General features: G+C 32.9%; 1 protein-coding gene and 1 long non-coding RNA gene across 2 annotated transcripts; both read right to left on the bottom strand.

The window, feature by feature from the left end:
- Positions 1-4,075: 4,075 nt before the first annotated feature.
- LOC143193140 (uncharacterized) lies at positions 4,076-10,051 on the bottom strand. The gene is made up of 4 exons (XM_076399127.1): positions 9,960-10,051; positions 6,972-7,269; positions 6,645-6,911; positions 4,076-5,251 (listed from the first exon to the last, which is right to left on the bottom strand). The coding sequence occupies exons 1-4, from the start codon at positions 10,017-10,019 to the stop codon at positions 4,197-4,199; spliced, it is 1,680 nt and encodes a 559-aa protein (XP_076255242.1). The 5' UTR covers positions 10,020-10,051; the 3' UTR covers positions 4,076-4,196.
- LOC143193869 (uncharacterized) lies at positions 8,023-8,824 on the bottom strand. The gene is made up of 2 exons (XR_013005121.1): positions 8,202-8,824; positions 8,023-8,145 (listed from the first exon to the last, which is right to left on the bottom strand). It is a non-coding gene; the product is annotated as an uncharacterized LOC143193869 (long non-coding RNA).
- Positions 10,052-12,998: the final 2,947 nt, after the last annotated feature.

Consider the following 12,998-nt stretch of genomic DNA (forward strand, 5'->3'; position numbering starts at 1 on the left):
ATGACTTTACAAGGATACATTGCATCGAAAGAAACAAGAACTAAGCGTAAAATATAAATATGTGCTCTAATGAAAGTAAAATACATTAGTCAGATATACAATTGTTAATCAGGTGCATTAGGCCTTCGAGAGATTCCACAAATAAACAACGCTACGCAAACAAACGCCTAGAACCCTATCTACACTAGTGTGGAAAAAAGTTTTATATGTTAAAAGTGTTTATATGTTAAAAAAGTTTTATATATATATATATATATATATATATATATATATATATATTGGCAAACAATCAAATATATTATACAAGCATAGAACCTCCTTCTTTTTCGAAGTCGGTTAATAACTGTTTCCATTTAATGTTATTGAGTTGTGCTGTATAGCGACTAATCGTTCACTAAACAGCTAAACATGGTTCACTTAAAATTCCATTTTCAGCATTCTCCATTTTTTATTTTTTGATTTACAGAATTCTACTGCCGTGACCTATCAAAACCTATCAGATCAAAAACAGTTTTGAAACATACAGAAATGCTGCTCCATCGTTCAATTTGTCGACTTTAGTTTCAACGACGTGATTGTAATGATTTTGATACCAACAACAAATAACGACTTAGAGAGCTAGACAAATTCGAACACAACGAGTTCTTGTTCTAGACGAAAATTCAGCTCAGATTCTCGAAGAACATTCAGAGAGTTAATAGTTTTTTTCTTTCCATTAATTCTTTACATTGTTACTAATCGTTGCCTACAATTTGTTTTTACAATAATTTACATCTAAGTATATATTTAGAAGGGCTTATCGGCCCTATCTTAGTCTCTGATGTAATAATGTTTATGTATTAACACTACTGTTTTTCTATTAAATGCACATCATTACGATACACTAAACAATATCAAATGGTTAGATTCTCTTGAGTATGTGTCCTGTTCAAGTGTTATCCATGAGTTGTATAACTCTGATGTTAACATGAACATAGAGTATATCCTCATGTCTCCTTGTAATTCTTTGATTTCGTCAGTGACTGTTGGTACCTGAAGGTCTCGGCGGTAAGTAATCAGACCTATAGTATCTGGGTGCACCTATAATGCTTCTCAAGACTTGTATTGTATTTATATTACCCGCCGATTATCCCCATAATGCATTCCGTATGGCCACATTAGTTTCAACACTTTGTATTATAGCAAATTATTATGTACTGATAATCGGGATTTTCTTCCAATTGACCAATACATTTATTCTAACACCAGTTCTTTACTTTTCTCTTTTACATATTCCTTCCAACAGTTTTACAGTTGATCCAACAGTTTCTGGACATCTATACGTGATAAGAAATATCCAAAGGAGAAAAAATGTCTACCGCATCATTTGACATAAAATGCTATTTCGTAAGGTGTTATTAGGGCGGTTTCATTGCTTACCAGGCAAAAAAAAACACAAGAAATCATGGGTTAGTCCAGGAGAGCCATTCACATTAACGAAAAAACGAAATTGCCATAAGGCATTGGCTTATTGGGTAAATGATTCTAAATAGTAATATTTTTTTATTAATCTTTTGGAACGACAACAATCTGCCCGTGGACAATACGTATTATTGTTTGATTACCGTTATATAACATAACCATCCTAACATATAGAAAATCACTTCAATAAGTGATCTGCTGTCCAATTTATAATCTAAATGTTATTCAAGATAGTATTCTAACTTATTTTAAAGTCTATCCTAACTTATTCTAATGACTATTCTAACTTATTCTAAAAATTATTAAATTTCACTCTATGTATCTATTAATCAGTTCGTATGGTAGTTTGCGTTTGAGCCTACGCACTTCACTGTCATCGCGCACATTTAACTGTTTGGCAAGTGTATTGGGATCCACTAATAGTCTTTCAGAGCACTTCGCACTAGCACTTTGAATCACACTCGTTATGGGTTCTATGTGGATATCGCATTGAATCATTTTGTTGGACACGTAATATGGGGCATCGACGATGACTCGCAACACTTTATTCTAGAACCTCTGGAGGATATATATGTTTATTCCTAGATATTTAACGCTGTCTGCTTGCGGACAATTTTTTTTCAATTTTACTGAGGGACATGTTCTTCTACAAAGGGTGAATGTCATATGGGTAGATTTTGTCTCATTTGTTTTGATACGCCACGTTTTCAACCACAATTCGACTTTGTTAAGATGAAGTTGGAGGTATTTTGTGGCTGATATTGGATCCTCGTGTGATGATAAAACCGCTGTATCGTCAGCTTATGTTGCAACAGTAGTGTTTCTTGAGCTAGGTAGGTCAGTTGTATACATAAGATATAACAATGGGCCGAGAACACTGCCCTGCGGAATACCCGAATATATGGACTGTAGGTCAGTGTATTCGTCACCCTGTTTATAAATATCTGTCTGAGAGGTACGATTTCAGCAATTGAAAGTGAGTATGGGGCAAGAGCTTTTTCAATTTAACGTGCAGTCCAGTGTGCCACACCTTGTCGAAGGCTTGAGAAATATCGAGAAATGCAGTGGAGCAATATTTTTTATCGTATAAGTTTTGGTTAATTTGGTTGATTAAATCATGTATTTGTTCTGTTGTTCCGTGTTTGTTACGAAAGCCAAATTCATGGTCTGGAATAATATTTCTCTCCTCTGCGATTAATTTTAATCTCTTAATATATAGTTTTTCGAAAAGTTTTGAGATGAGAGGTAACAGGCTTATGGGACGATAAGAGGAGACGTCTTCTGATTTTTTCCCAGGTTTAAGAATCATAATGATTTGAGCCACTTTCCAAATGCTAGGAAAATAATTAAGTCTTAGCATAGCATTAAATATGAATCTTATTAATCTGATGCACTTTTCTGAGAGCTCTTTCAAGATTCTTCCAGCAAAACGGGAGCATTTTTATCATTGATTTCTTTAAGTATTGTTTGTTTATAGTAATAAATAACAATAAAAATGAAGGATATGGGCGATAGAGATCAGACGCGGATCCATATGGGAATAACAGTTTCAAGACAATAATAGGAGGACAAATTAGTAAATTCGATAATAATTTGTCAGACACAATTTTTTTAAGGTAAAGTACCTGGCATTTAGAAATAAGAAAAGACCGTAACTTGTTGGTAAGGCCCCCAAAAATAATATCAAAACTAATTATTCAAAAAGGTACCAAGTACATCGATATTATATCAATGACAAAATTTAATACATCCAACCCCCTAAAGGTCAGGTTTCTCCAAATTAATCGAGAAATTGAGGTACAGATGATCCGAACATTTATTTCTCAATTATTCACGAATTCACAACTATTCTCCAGACATTGAAAACTAAATTTTTATGAAAACTGACTGATTTGCTTGGTGTCCCCACTAGCAATGGCTTTTCAGCTCTTTTCAGGTGGTATTTCCTTGTCATTATCAAATTCTCGAGGCTCTATTCGAGAGATTCTATAGACATCTAATTCCTAACTGGCCCTCATGACCCTTCAACCCCATGAATTGTTATAAATAGACAAAGGTTCCAGTAGAGTGGGTTTTACTAGGTAAGAGTTAACCCTGTCAAACCTGTTGACTACAAAACCGGCTTTCCCAACTGGGCAATCATGAATTTCATCTTCTAACTTCAGGCCAAGACCCAAAGAAAATGATGGAGGTACTCACAGCTTATAGAAGAGGTAAGATAAATCAAGACAATCTAGAAAGCAAATGCGGAAAGGTCGAATAACAGAGAACGATTTAAGCGAATCCAAACGAATGCCACCAAGGAATCCATCAGTCAAAGCAAGTATATTCAGCAGAAGTAAGAAAAAATGGTTCTAACTTCTTAACTACTAACCATGATCCTTGACAATAAACCTATAGACTGACCTTTGACAGCCTTCTCTAGCTTGGTTATTGACGCAACTGAAATTATTATCCCTTATCGAATTTTACACTATTCTCTATGGGTAGTCGAAATTACAATCACAAATATAAAGTATATCCAAGCCTTGGCACGATTGGAACCCTCTATGACATCAACTTGGCCACTACCGCCAGCTGACATATGGTATTAAGTAGAAAATATTCAGTGAAATGAAGAACAACATTTTATTAAAACAAATAGATGACAATATTAAAACATTTTTACCTGTGTGATATAAAACAGTATACAATACAACTGTCACATTTTTACACAACAATTAAATTAATCAAAGCTACCTACTAGATAAATATCCACAATAGTTGCAGTGTCTTCCTTTATTAGATTGTGATCCACACCGTGCACAGTACGTAAACGCAGAATCAATATCATAAATACTGGGTATCAATCTCTTTTGTAATTCAACACCATACCTTGGAAAATATTCAGGCATAATTGATCCACGTGGTAAAAATACATATGGAGCACCATTGTTATCGAAATTCCGTGAGTCTATGGGTACCATCGCCACTAGTCTAGGTGAAAAATATCTTGCTTGATTATACCGGTCAATGTCTTGTTTGTACAAAATTTTTGATATTGGTGATACTACCGCAGCGTCGTTATAAAATCTTCTCATGTATTGACCTAAATTATTTACTCCAACGACATCGTAACTACTTCTTTCGCTATCTAAATCGTTTACTTCTTGTAATTTATCTTGCTTTTCACTAAAGCCTTGAGATAACGAAGATTCAGATTTTAAGATATTAATCATCGATGATAAATACTTTTGAAAGAAAGGCAACGTTTTTACTAGAGTTGTATCATTGAATGACAAGTGCATCAAATCCTCCAGATCTTTAACAAATTTTTGCTCAGGCTTCGATTTGGTGTCATTATTTCGATGTTTTAAACATGCACATTCAGTCGTCTTTTGTTCATCCGACAAATTTTCATCGCTATCTTGATTTTGTGATGTGCTTCCAAAGAACAGAACTTTGTCTGTTGATGGCTTAGACTTTTCTCCAAAAATTGGATAGGATATCAACATTTTGTGATTATCACTACTGTTATTACCTCTATACTCAATCAAGGCATTATTTAATAATGTCTTTATATCGCTAACGATCTTTTCATTTGATGTATCATCATTGGGTACATCAGTTGTCGCCTTGGGAGTTGTAGTTTTTAATTCATGGCTTGCAGTGGTATTTTGCACCACGTCGTCAGATGGCTTCAATGACCTAGGTACTCGTGGTTTTACCAAATTATTTCCCTCTAACTCATTGCTAACATCAATGACATTTCTTTTTGGTTGAACGTTCAAATTCTGCAATTTTCGCTTATCTAAAAATTATTAATAATAATCAAAATTATATTATACATAATTAACAAGAAAATAAGGTTAATTTTGTGCTACAATATAAATATTAAAGAGTAAATTGAGTATATTTGGCTAATATCATGTAACAGTAGCTAATATATAACAGGTCAATTGAAAACTTCCCGGCCTGCCACATAGATGGCGCTACTAGAATTAATTCCATATGTTTTTTAGTTAGCCCTAACCCCAACGTGTATAAATTTGACAGCTGTCGGATCATTAATTTGTGAATTATAGAATTTTGAGTGAAGCAACTTTTGTTATGTGAAAAAAATTGATAAATAAGAATTTCTCGTGTTGATAAAAAATTGCTTTTTGAAGAGAAAAAATAAATTTGAAGCAAAAAATTCACCGTATAATGCCCCAGGAAAATCAACCATCACGGATTGGTATGCTAAGCTTAGACGTAGTGAAATTAGCATCGAAGATGGGGAACGCAGTGGACGCCGTTAAAACCAAGTTGTTAAAACATCCCACGAAATCGACGAAAACATTACAAAAATCCCCAAAATGACTTGAAATTGAATGAAATAGCAGACACTCTAAAGATGTCAACTGAACGTGTACATTATATCATTCACGAATATTTTGATATGAGAAAGCTCCGTGCAAAGTAGGTGCCGTGCGAACTCACTTTTGACCAAAAACAACGACGAGTTGATGATTCGGAGCAGTGTTTGAAGATGATCAAGCGTAATAAAACCAAATTTTTGCGTCGATATGTCACAATGGATGAAACATGGCTCCATTATTTCACTCGGAACTCCAATTGACAGTCATCCAAGTGGGCTGCACACGATGAACCCGCTCCAAAACGTGGAAAAACGCAACAATCAGCTGTCAAGGTTATGGCGTCTGTATTTTGGGATGCGCATGGAATAATTTTCATTGACTATCTTGAGAAAGGAAGAACCATCAACAGCGACTCTTACATAGCGTTATTGGACCGTTTGAAGGACGAAATCGCCGAAAAATGGCCGCATTTGAAGGAAAAGAAAGTACTGCTTCACCAAGACCACACCTTGTCAAGCATCCATGAATTGGGCTTCAAATTGCATCCTCATCAACCTTATTCTCCAGATCTGTCCCCCAGCGACTATTTCCAATTCTCAGATCTCAAAAGAATGCTCGCTGGAAAGAAATTTTCGTCGAATAAAGAGGTGTTGCAAGAAAGATACCATATGCTACAGCATGACAATACTTCGCTGAATACAGCCTCATCAGCACCAAAATACAAAAATTTTAAAAACTAGGATTTCCTATAGTTTGAAAGATAATGATGCTCCATAATATTAGCATATAGTCTGAAAAATCCTTCAAAATGAAATAACTGTCCAAGTATTACCATGAACTTACTTTTATTTGGTCTCTTACAAGGTAACTTGGCCCTCATTTCCTTGGCGCCATCATAATCCATCATGCCATGTTGATAAAACCTGTTTAAATAAGCGTTTAATTCCTGAGGGATATATGGTTTTAGTTCGTCATAGAACGAGTAATAGTAATTTGGAAATACGAAAGGTACCGGTGGTGGGTATGGATGATAATACTGGTGATGACATGGTGGTGTAAAGTAATTATGATTATAGGTGGTTGCTGCTGGAGGTAAGAGATGAGAACCTCCTAAAAAATAAAGGAATCATATATTGCTGTTAATCCTTTGATTAACTTAATTAAACTTACCCAGTAAATTTTGGCAATGTGGCAGATGTTTAATCACATGGTTATTTCCGTCGATATTGTCACCACCAAATCTGAGTAACACCTGAGCATTGGCTACATTACCATCCTTCTGCTGACCTTTTTTCGTCCCAGTTGACTCTGATGTCGTAGTGGTGGGTTGTGGTGTAGTAGTTGTATCAAAGCGATTAAACTCTGCCCTTTCTACTATCTCTAAATGATCGAAATTTACATGTCTCATATCTTTTGGGGTTCGAAATATTTTCGAAAAGTCGCATTTGGCTTGACACGTTGAGTTTATCTAAAACAAATACTTCAGAATATATTTTGGAATATAGTTGCAACAGATAGTTATACTTAAGAGTTACTGTTTAAAATAACCAACGCTTATAATCAGAAAATACTCAGTCGTTACAAAACTGAAGGCATAGCTCTATGAATAGTTTACGCGCTATTATTAGAAATAATCCTCTACCTTTCAAATAAAGGAATATAAAAAAATGTCAATAGGTCATAGGGAACATCCTGGGGACTAAAAAATTTCGAAAACAATGAATAGAACGAGACCTAGCTCAAACGCCCAAGGAACTTTCAGATAGCGTGGTAGTTAGTGAATCAAATGTTTCCAAGCATCTGCATGAATCAAGGGATGGGAAAGATCTGAAAGGAGGAAAAATGGTTACCACGAAAATTGACTTAAAATTAAATTTACTTAATTACTGGTAAAATTTTAAAAGAACTATCAAAAAAAGGTATAAAACTAATAACATTTATATTTAATGCTATGCTACGAATTAATTACTTTCCTAGCATCTGGAAAGTAGCTAAAATATTAATGATTCTTAAACCAGGAAAAATACCAGAAGATGTGACCTCCTACCGACCTATAAGTTTATTAACGATAATCTCGAAAATTTTCGAGAAATTATACATAAAGAAGCTAAACTATATAATAGAAAAAATAAAAATTATTCCAGAACATCAGTTTGGCTTTCGCAATAAGCATGGGACTATAGAACAAGTGTATAAACTTGTAAACAAAATATACACTGACCTAAACACCAAAAGATATTGTTCGGCTGCTTTTCTAGATATATCTCAGGCTTTTGACAAAGTATGGCATACAGGCTTGCAGGTTAAACTAAAGAAACTTCTCCCTCATCCGGACTATCAGTTACTAAAATCGTATCTCACTGATAGAAATTTTATTGTAAATCAAGGCGATGAACATACCGAATTAAACCGCATATATTCAGGAGTTCCGCAAGGTAGTGTACTGGGTCCAGTACTGTATCTTCTGTATACGGCCGATCTGCCCACCACAAAAATAACTACTGTGGCAACATATGAAGAGAACACAGAAATCTTAGCATCCCATGAAGATCCAGTCACAGCATCAAATAAACCTACAAACCCACCTGGAGCAAATACAATTATGGTTGAAGGCATGGCGCATTAAAGCCAGTGAAACAAAATCCACGCATGTAACGTTTACCCTGCATAGAAGAACATGTCCACCAGTGAATACCAATCATCGTCAACTCCCCCAAGCAGAGCATGTTAAATATCTTGGTATGCACATAGATCGACGCCTAATCTAGAAGAAGCACATACTCTCTAAACGGAAACAGCTTGGACTCAAATTATATCAAATGTATTGGTTCATCGGGCGCAAATCCAAGTTATCATTGTTGTATGAGTCTATACTCAAGCCCATTTGGTCATAAGGAATCCAACTATGGGGTACCGCTAGCAAATCTAATATATCCATCATTCAACGGTTCCAAAATAAGGTGTGGCGTGCCATTGTTGATGCTCCGTACTATATTTCAAATAAAGTGATACAACGCGATATTCCTCTAGAACCTATAACGAGTGTAATTCAACGTGTTTGTGCGAAGTACTTCGAAAGAGTGTCAGTGCATCCCAATGTACTCGCTAATCAGCTAAATATGCGACATGATAGTCAACTGCGTAGACTAAAACGTTTAACACCACCTGATCCGTTTACTGGACATATGTAAACTTTAGAATAAGCTTTAGAATAAGACTAATTAATTAAGATAATGTTTTATACAGAAGATTGCTTAATGAAGTGATTTTCTACATGCCATGTATATATAATATAAACATAAGAAATACTTATTGCCAATAGGGCAAATTATGGAATCACGAAGAAAAAAAAATTCGGACAGTTTTAACGTCGCGGTTTCATTGCTTGCTAGCAAAAAAAAGAGTTTCCCGTAGAGTATAACCGTATAACCAGGAGATGTATCAACATCTATACTAAGGCGGAATATCCATGACCATAATGTCTTACTATGGGTATGGATAGAGGGTATCAGCAAGGCCGTTAAGAATGAAAATATAAGTATAAAATTAATAAATTCTAACTATGTTGCTTTTTTTATATAATATAATTTTTTAACTTTTAATATTATTTAATTTAGAAACTTACTATTTTTTATTCAGAATGACAAATGTATAATACCAAATCTGCTTTATTTGCCAATATATTACTGAATATGAAAAACATTGACGAATGCATCCCCAAATATTTGTATAACCTAGAAACCAATTTGCATCATACTTCACCAAGACAACGCAACAGGTGAAAAATCGAAGGAATTATGTTTCTAAATGCTTCCTCACCCCCTGTTCTCTCCAAATCCTTCTGGTGACTACTAGATTTTAAAAAAATTATTTATGGAATTTTTTCTTAGTTAAACTGAAGACTTATTAAGTGTTATTATAATTTGTTAATTTATTTAGTCAAGCTTTTTTAATACTTATATTGCCATGAATATTAGCAATAAATTATATACATAATTTTAGTACTACAATATGATTAAACAAAAACAAGATAAGATGATAATATAAAACAAGCGAAAGGTTTAACATACAATGACATTGCAGAGTTGCAGTATTTTACGTTTATGTGTACTTTTATTATTTAAATCACTATAACATTAACAAAAAAAGGTAACTTACCGCCAGTATGTCACCAATTATAAATACTAGACATAACTTTTTACAAACCGATAGCATCATTTCTTTGGCTTAGTTGATGAATAATAAATTGCATGACCGACATGTTTGTAATTTATAAGTTGTAGTTGTCAAGATGATCTCGAATAATATAATAATGATCACGTTCGTTAACAATTAGAGTTCAATAACTGTGTGGAAACCATTGACTTCTCAATTAAAACATACTTCAGATCATTTAATAGACGATACTTACGCACATATTGAATGTTAAATGTTATAATAATAGAATTATTGCAAATTTATAAAATACTATACTGTAGCGTTATTTAATAAGTGCGGGCTGATAATAAAATGAAAAAAGCTGTATGTGATGTATTAGCGAAATTATCATTATTTGAAATGCTAATTAATATAGATATAAATATTTAGAACATGCTATTGAACTGTCTACTAAACTTTATAAAGAAAAGCTGTAGTCCTTCCAATAAAACAGCCAATGTACGTTGTAAATGATATCGAATATACTGCCAAATGCAGTTTGTGAAATTTTAAAATTAGTTTAAAACCCGAAGCTGATGTTCCCTACGCATATTACCTTAGATAAATAAACAAAATTATCTATGATGAGACGAAATATGTAACCTGTTATCAAATGTCTATGAAATTATTCAAAACATTAATGATAATAATTAAGGGTATTAAACCGTCAGAACTAGACTATCGACTATACTAGTCCCAACCTTCAAATGATAAGTGCATAGAATATATATAGAGGTTTTATTTAAATAGGAGAAATCGAGGAAATGTTTTGCGTGGTCCAACCGAAGCTGGCCCTGAGAATTCGAATTTCCTTACAAAAGCATTTGATTCGCCAATTTCTATAAGCCGATTTTTAGTTATAATCACTACTAATTGATATCCTGTATTAAGGAATAGTATGACTCAGCATTGCTTTTACCTGATACGTGTACATTTGTATTCATATATATTGTTATTCATAGGAATATACCAGAAGAAATCATGAAAATATTGCCCACCCTTTAAAACCAAAATGTGTCCAAATTGGGCGGTGGCAAAATTATATTGAAGGTAAATGTGATTATACTACAAGAAAAGTTTTTGGTTACCTATTAAAAAGTTGCTTGTAAAGTGCCATCAGTTAAAAATTTAATTATTTTGAAGGGATTCATTTACTTGAAACAAATCTATATTGGTTAAGATACTTATAATTAATATTTTGGCTTAAGGCTCCTTAACCGAGAACATCTATACAAAATAAAATTATACAATTACAAAGATCAACAAGATGAGCTTGATTTTATAGACAAGAGGTTGTTTTATTATATTGCTAATAGCTCCTTAAGCTATCTCTTTAACTCCTCGATTTTGCCATAATAAGAGCACAGAAGTAATTTTGATACATATTATATTTTTTAATTTTTTGTCGCCATTCTTTAGAGTATTGCTTTTTGGTATGTTTTCTCCATTCTGGCGTATATGATACAATTTAACGGTTTTAGTGATCCGATCCACAATTTTCACAATAACATTGTAATAATAATTATAACTTGTCTCAATTTCTTCTTTCATAATGAGGGAACAAAAAAACAGAAAATTTAATACATGTTATTTAACTTGATAGCACTAGGGAAATATGAAAAAGGAAAAAAGCGCTATAGACAATTTTGATTATATTTGCCAGGAGATATGTATTCAATTATATTGCAGTCTTTCTTATATTCACATTTAATTATTTTTATTTATATATTTATATTTCATTATTTTTTATTTACATTTATTATATACTTATATTTCAGCTCTATGATATTTTATAATATTTGTATTTATACAGAAACATTTGGGTTTTATTTCAAATTTAATTGGTCAATAGAATGTGACGTCAGAGGGTGGTTACGTGATGCGTATGAAATCCTCGATCAATGAAATGCTTTCCTATTAAAATATCTTCTTTACAGATGCCTGTAATGGTAATTTAAACTAACCAATAAATTTCAGTGAAATGGCCTCAGCGCCTTCCTGCTGAGACCACGTTAAAATTTTTTGTATTAACTTCGTGACAATCTGGTAGTTAATTTACATTTTATTATATAATTATGCAATTATAATATATTAATATATATATATATATATATATATATATAATATATTATGCAATTATTAAAAAAATGCTCCTTATCACCGCTTATATAAACGATAATTAAATTGAGCGAATTGTTTCGCCACCTCACAGTCCAGATTTAACCCCGAGTGATGAGATGAGATTAAGGGCTGTTTGTAGACCTCAAGAAAATACTCCAAAAGAGGTTTAATTCTGACAACAAAGTGATTGTCGAAAATGAAGCCAATTTTGGAAGGCAGGACAAATCAATCTACGAATAGGATATAAATAAAAATTAGAAGAGAACTGGATTAAATTTATCACTCTTGTGCAGGAGTATCATAATGAACATTCTGATTTTGTAATATTCAGTGTTAACAGGATGTTAAAATACGAGCCAATATCACGTGCTTTCAAGAAGACCGTAAAACACATTTTAACAGAGTACTTAGTAGTTCAGGAATAATGGAACATAAACATCATCAGCTTTATTGGCCTGATTTAGCATGGTCTAGTTTTCATCGATTTGTGAGTAATCTAAAATGTTTTTATCACCACTAGCATACATTTGGTATGTTTGTTGGTATGTTATATATATATATATATATATATATATATATTACTACTAAAAAATTAAATATGCGGAAATAACATATTATTAACTACGAAAATAAGTACTAGTATTTTTTTGACCTTAGGTATCATGGAAATATAACATTGAATGAGAAATAATAATAGGGAGACCATCAACCAATAATAAACATTATTTTCAACTTAAAATTAGCAAATAGGTACAATTAAATTAATTATAATTCGCCATTTTGCTATTAACGATTAACGATATTAACCTAGAAACATATAGGAGGATGTTTATTCGTTTTACACGATTTGCGGCCAGTATGTCGCAAATCATACATTAT

Source organism: Rhynchophorus ferrugineus, unplaced genomic scaffold, assembly GCF_030347505.1.
Source record: "Rhynchophorus ferrugineus isolate W39M unplaced genomic scaffold, kcgeb_rfMv2 rfM3, whole genome shotgun sequence".
In the NCBI taxonomy this organism is placed as follows: Eukaryota; Metazoa; Arthropoda; class Insecta; order Coleoptera; family Curculionidae; genus Rhynchophorus; species Rhynchophorus ferrugineus.